Source organism: Corticium candelabrum, chromosome 21 (assembly GCF_963422355.1).
Source record: "Corticium candelabrum chromosome 21, ooCorCand1.1, whole genome shotgun sequence".
NCBI lineage: Eukaryota > Metazoa > Porifera > Homoscleromorpha > Homosclerophorida > Plakinidae > Corticium > Corticium candelabrum.
In genome coordinates, this window is record NC_085105.1 from 3,102,363 (window position 1) to 3,115,395 (window position 13,033).

Sequence of the window (13,033 nt, forward strand, 5' to 3'; positions counted from 1 at the left end):
TTTGAAAATAGTAACCCGTGCTCGACTAGTAATCCATGCCTTGGATGTCAGAGATCAAAGGTTAACACAAAACATTGAGGTAACAAAACAAATCCGGCAGAAGAGACACAGTCAGAAAAAGATGAAGACAATGATCATGACTATGTGGACATCATGGTTTTTATGATGAGCACACTGAGTAAACTACTGGTAACTGAATAGGGTTACTGTAACTTGACATTTTTGCATGGGTCACCAATATGTTCCTCTAATACTTCCATGCTCTTACTTCAACTTGAACTGTGATAGCAGACATTGAAAAAATGGTAACCCATGCTTGATTAGTAACTCTGCCTAAATAGTAGCTGTAACACGTGGTTCTGATCAGTCTGAAAATTAGTAACCATGAGTTACTAATCAAGGAAATACGGTAGTCAAGTTGGTAATGCTTGCTTTTGTGTTTCTTGTCCTGCTTGAAACAGTTGATTTGATGTAGTCAATGGACAGATGATAAATGGAGTCATCATTTGCCTCTTTGGTAAGATGAATCCTAGATGTTGAGCACACGCATCTATACATTAATTGTTTATTGTCCACTCAAAATAGCCACAAAACAGTGAATTTAGCATTGCATGAGGTGTACACGTGTCGAGAGAATGTAGACTAAATGGTTGTAAGGTGTACGTTTGTCCACACCAAATTAAGCCATGCAATCCAATCTAGACAGCGAATGTATACTAAACAGTGGCTACCAAACAACGAAAAACGCCCTTGTTGATTCGAAATATAGCAACGTCACTTTCCCAAACGATCGCCAAACAGGAACAAGGCGGGGCTCGCATCCCACAACATTAGACGAAAACGGTAACCTGACGTGGGTGCGGCTACAGAGCAGCGAATAGTGTCAAGTGCTACGAACAGTGTCAAGTGACCTGTCATACAAGTCGGGATGGAGATCGATCAAGCGCTTCTAGAATCCCTGCCAGCCGAGCAGAGGCAAAAGTTGGTGAAACGCATGAGACAGGATCAGATCAGACGATACCATGAAAGAGAAAAGTCAATAAATGATGATAATTCGGCCGGTTCGACGAAGCCCGACATCAAACGAGGCAGGAAAACGGTTCACTTCAACACGACTTACCTTCTTCAAGATGCTGTGAGCAACTTCGACGAGGACGAAGGTGTGACGTGATGGCGTGTCTACACGGAATGTTTGTTTTAGATTCTATTCCCACCCCTAATCGTTGTCTTTTTGTTTCTAAAATTTAGTGTCTCGCCTTCTGAAAGAGGGTAGTGATCCGAACTCGCCGATTGGGAATGGCACGACGCTGTTGCACTTGGTAAGGACTTCTGACCTCAATTTGCGTATCTCTATGGCGATTTGTATGGATCCGTCCGCGCTAGAGTGCGACTCACGATTGTCCAGCCGCCGCCCGAGCGTTGATCGCCGGCGGAGCGCGTGTCGACGCCCGAGACGGAGACTGGTGGACTCCATTGCACATTGCTGCGTCGCACAACTGCATCGAAATGTGTCAGCTGTTCATTTCGGTATGCTATCACAGTCACATCTAACTAACATCATATCCAGTATGCTGTGTTTCTTGAATATATATAGAACAATGCCGATCCGTCTCTACTGGACGTCGACGGAAATTTCGCTTGCGACCACGCTGAAGGCAACTGCAAAGAAATACTACTCGACTACATGATACAAAGAGGTAAGAGACTGTCTACTGAGTAGTGTTTCTATATCTGTCCGTTTTAATTGCTGTCTTTATAATTAATTAACCAAATATCACAGCGTAGGACAGTCCGAATTGGTCGTACAGTACTCTGATAATTAAACCTCGTAAGTAATTATCTAAACGACGTTTGCGGTCGGAGTGCGATCCAGCGGGCTCAACGTAATCTAATATTTTGGGATCAATGTTTGTTTACACGCTCTGTATCTCCCCGACCTACAAAATCGTACTCAAGCGATCTGTGATCATAATGCCATTCCTACTCTCCGCGCCCCGTTGAGGCCTACGTCAAGGTATTGACACAGGCATACAAAGTTGCAAGCCCCAGTAACATCCGACATTGTAATGCACAATGCACGGCGGTGTGTGACATTGCGTGTCGATTTCGATCCTTATTGTAGGAATCGATCGGTCAACCATGAAGCATCTTCGTATGGCCGTCGCAAAGATGATGCTGACCGACGTCAGTGCGAAGATCGACGAAGGAGGCGACGTGAACGCAGCGGACGAACACGGAGCAACAGCTGTAAGTTGATAGCTTCGATCAGCCGTTAATGAGTGCCGGCATGTACAGCATCTGTTTCTTCCTTGGGTTCTAGCTGCACATTGCGTCGGCCAATGGCTACAGGACGGTGACACAGTTGTTGCTAAGGCAGAGAAACATCAAATTGAATGCTGCAGATGACGCCGGCTGCACGCCTCTGCATTTGGCGGCCAAATGGGATCAGGTAATATTTCACACTCATCTGCTCAGACTTGCGCAGACATACTAATGGAGCAAATGACAAATAGGCGAGGATTGTCAGAATGCTGTTGAAGCGCGGAGCGTATCCCCATGCCAAGAATGATAATGACGAGACACCCTTGGGTAGGTTGAGTTGCGGGAGGTATATGTACATGTGCTGTTGTCTCAGTGTGGGTTGCTCTTGCCTTGACTAGATCTGGCGGGTTCAGACGTCATTCAGGAAATGTTGAAGGAGTCCGAAGCTATGACGCCTCAAACAGAAGACCTTCCTCCACCTCCTTCTCCAGGAGTAGTTGGTGAGGAGGATGCCTATGTTTATGATGATACTGACAGAGTGAGAAGCAATAGCAGAAACCTGTAAGTAATCTGGAGGAACTGATGAATACATGTATAAGAATTATGTTATCTATAGGGTAATCTATGGTGTGTGGTCTCTGTTTGTTATTTGTTTCTTAGTGTATCAGTTTATGTGTCTGTTGTGTATCTGTCTGTCTGTTGCGTGTCCAACTATTAGTATTTGTGAACTAAAAGCAACATTTAATTAAAGAAAGTAGTGACTCCAGATACAGCTGTTTGTCTGTGTGTGTGTCTGTCTGTCTGTCTGTCTGTCTCTGTCTGTCTGTCTGTCAATGGTAGTATAATTTCAAACATCGAAACTATTACAGGCTAGAGGAGCTAGTACAGCCACGTCTAAAGTAAAATATTTGAAAGTTTTGTTCTCTGCATAAACTACACTTGAAAAAAAACATATATGATATATGGACCGTATTGGTCCACGTTTCTTCTCTATTATTACAGATAACACTTCTTATTTGCCACTTCTCAGCACACCCTCTACCTTGCGATAACTGTCTGTCTGTCTGTCTGTCTGTCTGTCTGTCTATCTTTGTCTGTTTATTTTTAGTCTGCTTACTATGGACATACATACAATTTATGAGGCGGGCGACACTTGTATTGTTTACTGTATAGGCTGGAGCAGATGATTATAAATTACTTTTAGGTTATAGAGTATCAATTAGTTCATTTGTAGCTGGTTGAGTAAACGTAATGTTGCTATAGCTGTTGAGTTAATTAAGTAGCAGTGCTAGTTTAATTAATTTATAATACTGCATGATGTAGTTTTAGGATTCCATAATAGTGATGGGTCTTACAATGTAAGTAGAAACTATACATCAATGTTGTATGTAAATGTAACAATCTGGGAAGTATTTAAATTATGCAGTGTCTTTCATAATAATGACAATGGAGTTTTTCTGGTTTGAACATCAAACTTTGCTAACTAAACATTAGCACTTGACGTTAATTATGATGTGCATATAAAATGTGTGTTCTAAGTCCCAAGTATGTATAGTACCAGTGAGGGCTTTTTGCATTCTGTAGGTGCACATAGTGCAGATGTATTGATGTGGTGTGTAGAAAACAAGTGGCTCGGTTCCTCTTTTGTGTGTTGGAGGCTAGGCAGGGAGGGGAAGTGGGTCTCTGGTCATATGTGTAAAATTTATGTAATGCAAACTTAATCAATCTACTTGGGGGCTTGAAATAACCATCAAGAGGGTGGAAGTGGGTTCTCACAAGCCTGTAGCTATGTTTGTTAATTAAATGCTAGATAACGAACAAGCCAATCCATGGGTAACCTCAAACTAGTTTTACATATGATCATGACTACTGTACCCACTGCAGCAAACAGTGTAGACACCAACAAGCTACGTTTTGACACTTGTATCTAACCATTAACTTAATCAGAGGCAACTTAGTAGTACCCTCTTTTCTACACTTATCTCTTGCTGACATGAACAAATACAAATATTGATTTTGCTTTTGTGTTGCTTTGTTTCTAGCAACTACATAAAGCTAGAGATAATATTTTGTAGGTCACCATGGATTCATTTATTGATAGCAAACTTACTAATTGGTGATAACTGGTACATAAGAAGTCATTTGTACTATTTAAATGTACTGTTACATATTGCTCTTGAAAGCTATATGAAGACTTCTAGTGCTGAATCTATAGGACATTAGTGTGCAAAGCTTATTGTATACATTAGGTTGCTAAAGCTTTTCTGTATGTATGTAGGGGTTTTCAAGGTACAACTATCTGACCCAAGCAGAGTTCTAGTGAATCCCTGAAGACGCAGATATTAATATATTTAGTACCATTGACTGTTAGAAACCCTAATAACTAACCTAAGTGTATGCTCATAGCATAGGGCATGTAATAACAAACCATGACAGAGGGAGCAACATTAATTAGATTAATTGATTGATGTGACATAGCAGTGAGTGTTGGGTAAGTGTGTGGCAATGACTTACTTTAATTAACATCTCATTACACTTACCTGATCCATTTTAACATCTGTGACCTGACAATGTAATATAGCCATCAAATCTATTGGATAGTAACCAGTTGGAGTGAAGTAGTTTCCTTCATCCTGCAACCAGAACCTGACACAACTTGAATACTTTTGGCTCTCCATCAAATCTCATTGACAAGTCTTCTTATGCTGACAGTATTATATTAATTGTTGTATTTCTGATAGTTGTTCCTAAGGGTTGGATAAGCAGTTTGGTGTTTTTGCAAGGAAATTAGATGCAATTGTCTCTCATTTAGTGTAAGTGGTATCTAGACATTAATATGGAAGTTCTGACTGCTCCATGTAACTGTGGGTGTGATTTGTTTGTTCAAGGAGATGTTGAATGTTCAGAAATTGAAATGCTAAAAATATATATGATAATTTGGAAATAATCAGCAGTTTAGTTATTTGCACTTGTGTCAATAGGAGACGGCGTTCACTCTCTAAGCAAGAAGAATTGTTTGAATTCCAAACTCTCTTAAGCAGCGAGACTCTAGAAATTATTGAAGTCCAAGATAGGGAGTTGGCTTCGTATGATGCAATGGATCATCTCAAACCAGAAGACATGACTGTATGATTGCATGTTATACAATATGAGAAGCAATCCACTGATAGTATGGTTTGTTATAGATTAATATAATGCCAGCTGCCCCCAATGACGACTTAGCAACTCTGGCAGAGCTAAACCAGGACATTCTGCTACATGAACTAGAAAGCCGATATGGCCAGGATCAAATCTATGTAATCTGTTGTCTTCTACTAAGATAACAGTTAGTAGGTTATTGATTTATTATTTGTAGACCTACCTTGGAGATATTCTTGTTGCCATCAACCCATTTAAGCCTTTGCCTTACTACACAGCAGGGGTAAGGTATTTGAAAATCGTAGATGTATGTATTTTGTTATCTTGCTCTCTTGTGATCACAGACTAGCTTCATGTATTCCAAGATGAAGATGACATCATCTATTGCTCCTCATGTGTTTGCTGTGGCTGAAAAATCATTTCGGTCTATGTTGGCTGAAGGACGGTCACAGTGTTGTGTGATCAGTGGAGAGAGTGGCGCTGGAAAGACGGAGTCAAGCAAGTTCCTTCTTCAGCATCTGTTGTCAAGAGCAGAAAGTGAGGAGACAGGATTGAACAGGAAAATTAGACAGGTTTGTTTCTGCTGGAGTCTTGTGATAGTATCATCATTACGCATGTGTAGATGGGGCCACTGCTGGAAGCGTTCGGTAATGCTGCTACAGAAATGAACGACAACAGCAGTCGGTTTGGAAAGTACCTTGAGTTGCATTTTAGTAAAAGTGGTGTTGTACTTGGAGGTGAGTACATGGTTACATATTTAAGGATATATATTGCAGATTGCATGCTACATGTATCACTATATGGCATACCACACCACATACCAGAACTTGACTTTTTAATCATTCATTAACTTTTAATTTTATGATACAGTACAATTATAATCTGGATTGTTTTTGGAGCAGTCAGTGATGTGTGGAAACTAAGTGTTATTTCCTTGACAGCAAAATTGAGAGAATACATGTTGGAGAAATCTCGAGTTGTTTACCAAGTTAAAGGAGAACGCAATTTTCACATCTTTTACTACATGCTGGGTGGACTACCACCGGATGAGAAGCAGCAGTATTCTTTGCAGGCCGCTTCATCTTACCGGTAAGATTTTACATGTTGTAACGCTCTGGATTCAGTGTGACTTAACGTGTAATACGTTGTATGTATAGATGTTTGTCTATGAGTGGTACATCATTGGACTTTCTGAACAAAGAGGAATCATGGGACAAACTGGATGAAGTGAGGACTTCACTTCACGCCATTGGTTTTACTGCAGAGGTATGTCTATTTCTTTCGTTTTCTAAAAATGTTTCAGAATGGTTTTCTCAATATGACAGGATGAACAGAACGTCTTGACGCTGCTGTCTGCTGTTTTGCATATTGCCAATTTGTCATTTGTGTCAGGGGATAAAACAGGTGACAATGCTGAGATTGAAAATCCCGATGTCATTGCAACAGGTTAGTTGCCAATTCATGAACCAAACTTAAAATATGCTAGCTGTCCAACAGAACTTGTTATATACAAAGATAGACACTTTCTGAATCATGACACATTTTTGGTAACTCTAGTGTATGCTGACTGTCACCGTATAGATCTTTGATGAATTACAAGAATTTCTAATGAGTTTTTGTTTGCCAGTGGCACAGTTACTGAGTGTCAATGTAGATGAGTTAAGCAAGTCTCTGATCAGCGAGGCTACAGTTACTCGAGGTACAGTGTGTGTTGTTCTACTACCATGCTACTTCATTACCAAGGGTTATTGATTGTTTGTTAGGAGAACAGATAATTCGTAATTTAAATGTTGTTCGAGCAGCAGACTGTCGTGATGCACTGGCTAAAGCTGTTTATGGCAAATTGTTTGCGTGGATTGTAAACAGCATAAATCACTTACTCCAGGAGCCAGAGGAGTGGTATGTTAGTGTTGCTCGTTTTTCGTACATGACGTGAGGACTTCTGAATTTGTTCTTTAGCTCCAAAGTGAACATTCTTGAAATCGGTATTTTGGACATATTTGGTTTTGAGAATTTTGAGCACAACAGTTTTGAGCAGTTGTGCATCAACTTGGCAAATGAGCAACTTCAATTCTTTTTTAATAATTCGGTCTTTGCTATGGAGAGAGTAAGTATTAATGCGATGAAGCCTTGCAATATGTGGAATTGATATAGTTTGTTGTGCGTGCCAGGATGAATGTCAGAGAGAAGGAGTCAGTTTAGTCAACGTGGATTTTACATCCAATAAACCAGTTTTGGATTTGCTACTAGAGGTTTGTTTATGTTAATCAATTAATTGTATTTGAAGTAACAGCTTATTTGAAAGATTAGACTTCTCACCAATACGCTAGCTGTCATGGTGAGTCTAAGGCTTGGTTAATTAATTAATTAATGTTGCTTACAGTAAAGATTTACAGCCATAGCCTGTTGTGGCAATTGGAAAGTGGTCAGGGGGACTTAAACTTTTCGCATGTTTGAGCTCATTTAGTTAAGTATGATCTGCTTGTTTTATCCAAATGTGTGTGTGTGTGTGTGTGTGTGTGTGTGTGTGTGTGTGTGTGTGTGTGTGTGTGTGTTGTGTGTGTGTTGTTGTTGTTGTGTGTGTGTGTGTGTGTGTGTGTGTGTGTGTGTGTGTGTGTGTGTGTGTGTGGTGTGATAACTCAGTTGGTTAGAGGGTCATCTTATGGAGTGATTACATCCGAGACCTTGCAGGGTTGCAGTTTCAGGTCACAATGATGGTGAGCTATGGCATAATTTCCTTGGGCAAGAAACTTACACACAATTGCCTCTCTCGACTCAGAAGTATAAATGAGTACTTGGTCATTGACTGGGGTGGCAAAGGCCTCCGACTGCGACAAAGTCCATCAGTCACTGGTGTCCGGGTGGGACTTCGGATGCCTACACCACATTTGGCGTAGCAGTTGGTGCTCTTGCAAGCACCTGGCCAGGCTCCAGGAGATTGCTTAGCACGGCTCATAGCTCCTGCTTAGTGCACAGGAACCCAGCCATGTGGCTGGGGGCATTATCGTAACGGCAGCTCCTTATCCATTAGCCATTAGCCGTGTGTGTGTGTGTGTGTGTGTGTGTGTGTGTGTGTGTGTGTGTGTGTGTGTGTGCTTGCGTGCATGTGAGGGCCAAAACAGATTTCTTTATGAGCATAAAACAAATTGTGTCTTAGGAAGTCAAACTCAGCAGACGTGGTTTGCACAATTAGTAGGGGTTCAGACACATAAGGGTCATTCAGTGCTCTTAAGAGTGCCTAAGTTGTTCGCTATTTCATAGTTGCCAACAGTGATAGTTTTTATAAGTATAAGCACTGATGTACACTACTACTGTTGAAGTGTGCATTATCATTGCATTTTAATTATGTTTGGCGTTCTAATACATTAGAAACACACTGGTGTACTGGCTCAGCTTGATGAAGAGAGTCGTTTCCCTCGGGCAACAGACCAGACTCTTGGCACCAAACTGCATAAGACTCATGCAAAGAATGCTCGCAACATATATCTTTGTCCTCGAGATGGTGGAGCATCCTTTAGCATCATTCACTATGCTGGTCGGGTACAGTACGATCTCACTGGTTTCCTTGACAAAAATCGAGACACACTGGCTGGTGGAGTTGCCTTGACAATGAAGAGTAAGTTTTTTATTATGTTGCATTTGCTACTCATGACTGAGGTATGGTTTCGTTTTCATTAGCAAGTGGGTCGTTAGTGCTTCGTGAGATGTTTCAAGCACGAATGACCAGGACGGGATCATTGATGCCAAGTGCCAAACAGCGTCAGTCAAGAAAGTCTTCCCGGTCCCCTTCTCCTTTCTCTTTCTTCAAAAAACGAATTGGTGAAAACCAGAAGAAGAAAGTGCAGAAACAACCATCATACAACACAGGCAGTTTGAGGGCTCCAACAACTTTAGCTTCTCACTTTAGAGTATGCAGAATTGAATAATACACACACACACACACACACACACACACACACACACACACACACACACACACACACACACACACACACACACACACACACACACACACATACACACACACACACACACACACACACACACCACACACACACACACACACACACACACACACACACACACACACCGTACACACACACACACACACACACACACACACACACACACACACACACACAGACACACACACACACACACACACACACACACACACACACACACACATCCACGCATGCACACATTGGCTTTAGCTAAATATATGTTCTGTTTGGCTTTGAAGAATTCTTTGAATGAACTTATGGATAAGATGACTTCCTGCTCTTGTCACTTTATCAGGTCAGTGAGAAAGCATTTATTATGTATCAGCACGTGTTTTTATCATGGTGAATGTGACTGAACCAGGTGCATCAAGCCAAACTCTCGCAAGGCATCTGATGCATTCACTGTTGATCATGTGCTTGCTCAGCTTCGGTACACAGGCTTGTTGGAAACTACACGGATACGAAAGCAGGGCTACCCAACTCGTTTGCCATTTGAAGAGTTTCTTTCCCGATATGTTGCTCTCCAACACATTGTAATGTCCAGCAAAAGTTTGCTTTCGACTGCTGCACAGTGTCAAGCAATTCTAGAATATGGAGGGCTAAAAAATTGGCAGGTAGTTGTGTACAGTATGATGATCATTACGAGTCTAATTCATTTTCTAGATTGGACAAAGCAAAGTATTTCTGAAGTACAATCATAGTGAAAAGCTGGCTGAGCTTTCAGATGAAGGAAACCGGAAACTTATTCTGTGTCAATCAGGTAGCAGTTGGTTAGTTTATATATAGTGATTGTGGTAATAACTATTGCTACATTAGTGACTCGAAGATTTATTGCACAACGATTATTTTATAAACTTTTGAATGAAAGCAAGAAACAGAGAACTGAAGTTGCAGAAATGCTTCAAGCTATAGAATCAAGCAATGAGACTTTTTCCAAAGGATGCCACATGCTAAAGGAACTTGATGAGCAACGTCTGAAGGAGCAGCGAGAACGAGAGGAGCAAGAAAGACGAGAACGAGAGGAGCAAGAAAGACGAGAACGAGAGGAGCAAGAAAGACGAGAACGAGAGGAACAGGAACGCAGAGAACGAGAGGAGCAAGAAAGACGGGAACGAGAGGAACAAGAATGCAGAGAACGAGAAGAGCAAGGAAGACAGGAACAAGAGGAACTGGAATGCAGAAAACAAGAGAAGCGAGAAAGGCTTATCGAGGAACAGGGACAAGAAAATGCAATCAAACACTCAAACCAAGATGATAAGTTACAAGAGGAGTCTCTTATTGATGAGAACATGCCCATGCCACCTCCACCACCTCTCAATGACACAAAGCTTGCTGACAAATCGATGGTGTTTCCACCACCTCCACCACCAGTCACAGAGACTACGTTAGGTACTAGTACTGTTTGATCGACAAGATATTTTGCTGAAAACATGTAATATACGTGTGTTTTTGAAGGTCAAACACCCGCTTTGCCACCACCACCTCCACCAATACCGGATAGTGCTGCTGTTCCTTCACCACCTCCACTCCCACCATCAGTAATAACTTCTGTTGCTCCACCTCCTCCACCACCACCACCACTGCCAACGTCACAGTTAAATGGCGTTGCTCCATTACCACCACCGCCACCACCACTACTATCATCATCACAGGCAGTGGTAGACAATTTGAATGAGGTGTCTGAGAGTGGACGTATGGAGGACGTGTATGATGACGCTAGCTCTTCAGTACCCAAACCAAGTAATGGACATACAGAGGAGATATATGACGATGCCAGCTCAGTAGTAGGCAAGCCAGGTAGTAAAAGAAGCATGTGATGATATTGTACTGTTGTTGCAACTGTTGTGGTCTCTCGTAGGTGAACTCGATTTGACGAATAAGTCGGAGCCTGGAGCTTTGGGTGACAATTACATGTATATGAAGTCAAATCCAATTTTGTCTCCCGGTAATAGCAAACTGTCACACGAGGATAACCACTTATATACAACACCTCTATCATCATCAGCTTTGCATTCTGGTTTGGTCGCATCTTCGTCGAGTTCAGACCACATCTATGATGAAACGGGGTTTGTCCCTGACAACGTGTTAAAAGCCTTATCAGGTAGCCAAGGAGTGTATATAGAACTAGAGAACACAGACGGTGTTCCTCGGCCTCCACCCCCACCTCCTTTGCCAGGTAAACAGTCTGGAAATTCTGGCAACCTTCCTGCCTGGGCATTGGAACCTGACGATTACGCAGAACTCGATGACGTCAAGAGTGGTGTGTTACCACCAACCCCTAGCATACCTGCTCCTCCGCCACCGCCACTGCCTCCATTGTTTGGGTATAAAGGACCTCCTGTCAATAAGGCAGCTGTTGCTGTCTTAGCTATATCATCATTAAATATTCCTCCTCCACCGCCATTGCCTAATTCAATTGTTCTGCCTGTGCCTGCTGCTGGGGCTCCTCCACCACCGCCACCATTGCCACCTGGTTTTCCTGGTGTGCTGCCTGTAAGGACTGCTTCTGGTGGTGCTTCCGCTCCACCACCACCACCACCACCACCACCATTGTTACAATCCAGCAAATCTCCCCACCAGCCGCCTCTTGGTCTTCTTGCTGCTCTTGGCAATGTTAAGCTGAAGGGAGTAGCATCTGGAGGTCAGAATAGTGTGGGTCGGTATTTATTGTTCTAATAGTTAGTTATGCTGGTTGTATGTAAAGGGACTAATGGCTCACCTGCAGCCGGGTCTCATGATCTTGTTGCTGAGTTGTCTGCAGGAGTAAAGTTGAAAGCGTCGCCTAAGCTTCGAAAGAGCATGTATCGATGTAAGCTACCTGTTGTGTTTATTAGTTTCTGCAACAGTATTGTGGCATTACTTATTACCAGGTGATTCACCAGTTCAAACAGCAGAACATTCTGAAGGCCCGAAAGAAACTCATTTGTCTGTGAAGCCTGCTATAGACCTTCCACCTCCGCCTGCAAGTGGAGTAGATTCACAAGATAGTGGTTCATATATACCTGCTCTAGTAGTTCGCAAAGCACCAAACTCTCACACTAATGCAGCTTTGAAGGCCTTGCCGGTTATCAGTCACAAAACTTCGAAAGGAAGTAATATTCCCAATGAGAAGAACGTGGAAGTGGAAGGAAGTAGCGTTCCTATTTGGAAACAACAGATGTTACAAAGAAGGAAGCAAGCAGCTAAGGCATACTTTAAATTGACTGTTTTAATATTGTTACTGTCGTCAGCAATGCAATTTGTGACTGTTAACTCTTAGATACAGGAAGAGCTTCAACAGCAAGATGAGACAACCGATGATGCAAAATGGGAAGGGGTTCCATCCTGGAAGCGTAGAATTCTTGAGGAGAAGGAGAAAAAAGCAACTGCTGCTCTAGCTCCACAGAAAGAAAAAGAGCGTCAGCAGCAAGAAGCCGATACCAAGCTAGCAAACATGCCCGAGTGGAAACGACAGTTAGTACTAAAGAAGCAGGGGAAATTGTAGTTTAATTAAGTACAAGCTGTTTCTAAATTTATTTCAATAAGAAGTGGATATAGGTATATTGGCATAGATGGAGTTGTGGAATTATTATTGAAATTGCTTGTTATAATGAACGGTCTTTCTGACGTTGTATGTGATGATTGCATTT

General features: G+C 42.0%; 1 protein-coding gene across 1 annotated transcript; it reads left to right on the plus strand.

The window, feature by feature from the left end:
* The first annotated feature begins 865 nt into the window (after nt 1-865).
* Nucleotides 866-12,998, plus strand: LOC134196909 (unconventional myosin-XVI-like). The gene is made up of 31 exons (XM_062666127.1): nt 866-1,160; nt 1,249-1,319; nt 1,384-1,527; nt 1,595-1,697; nt 2,123-2,247; nt 2,321-2,449; nt 2,514-2,589; nt 2,661-2,823; nt 5,244-5,388; nt 5,448-5,558; nt 5,618-5,683; nt 5,745-5,972; nt 6,023-6,137; nt 6,342-6,489; nt 6,558-6,666; nt 6,726-6,846; nt 7,028-7,099; nt 7,164-7,299; nt 7,360-7,507; nt 7,572-7,652; nt 8,770-9,016; nt 9,079-9,308; nt 9,644-9,699; nt 9,766-10,018; nt 10,068-10,164; nt 10,221-10,793; nt 10,860-11,201; nt 11,263-12,045; nt 12,109-12,213; nt 12,275-12,591; nt 12,664-12,998. Exons 1-31 carry the CDS (start codon nt 929-931, stop codon nt 12,886-12,888), a joined length of 5,751 nt encoding a protein of 1,916 aa, XP_062522111.1. The 5' UTR covers nt 866-928; the 3' UTR covers nt 12,889-12,998.
* The last annotated feature ends 35 nt before the right edge of the window (nt 12,999-13,033 follow it).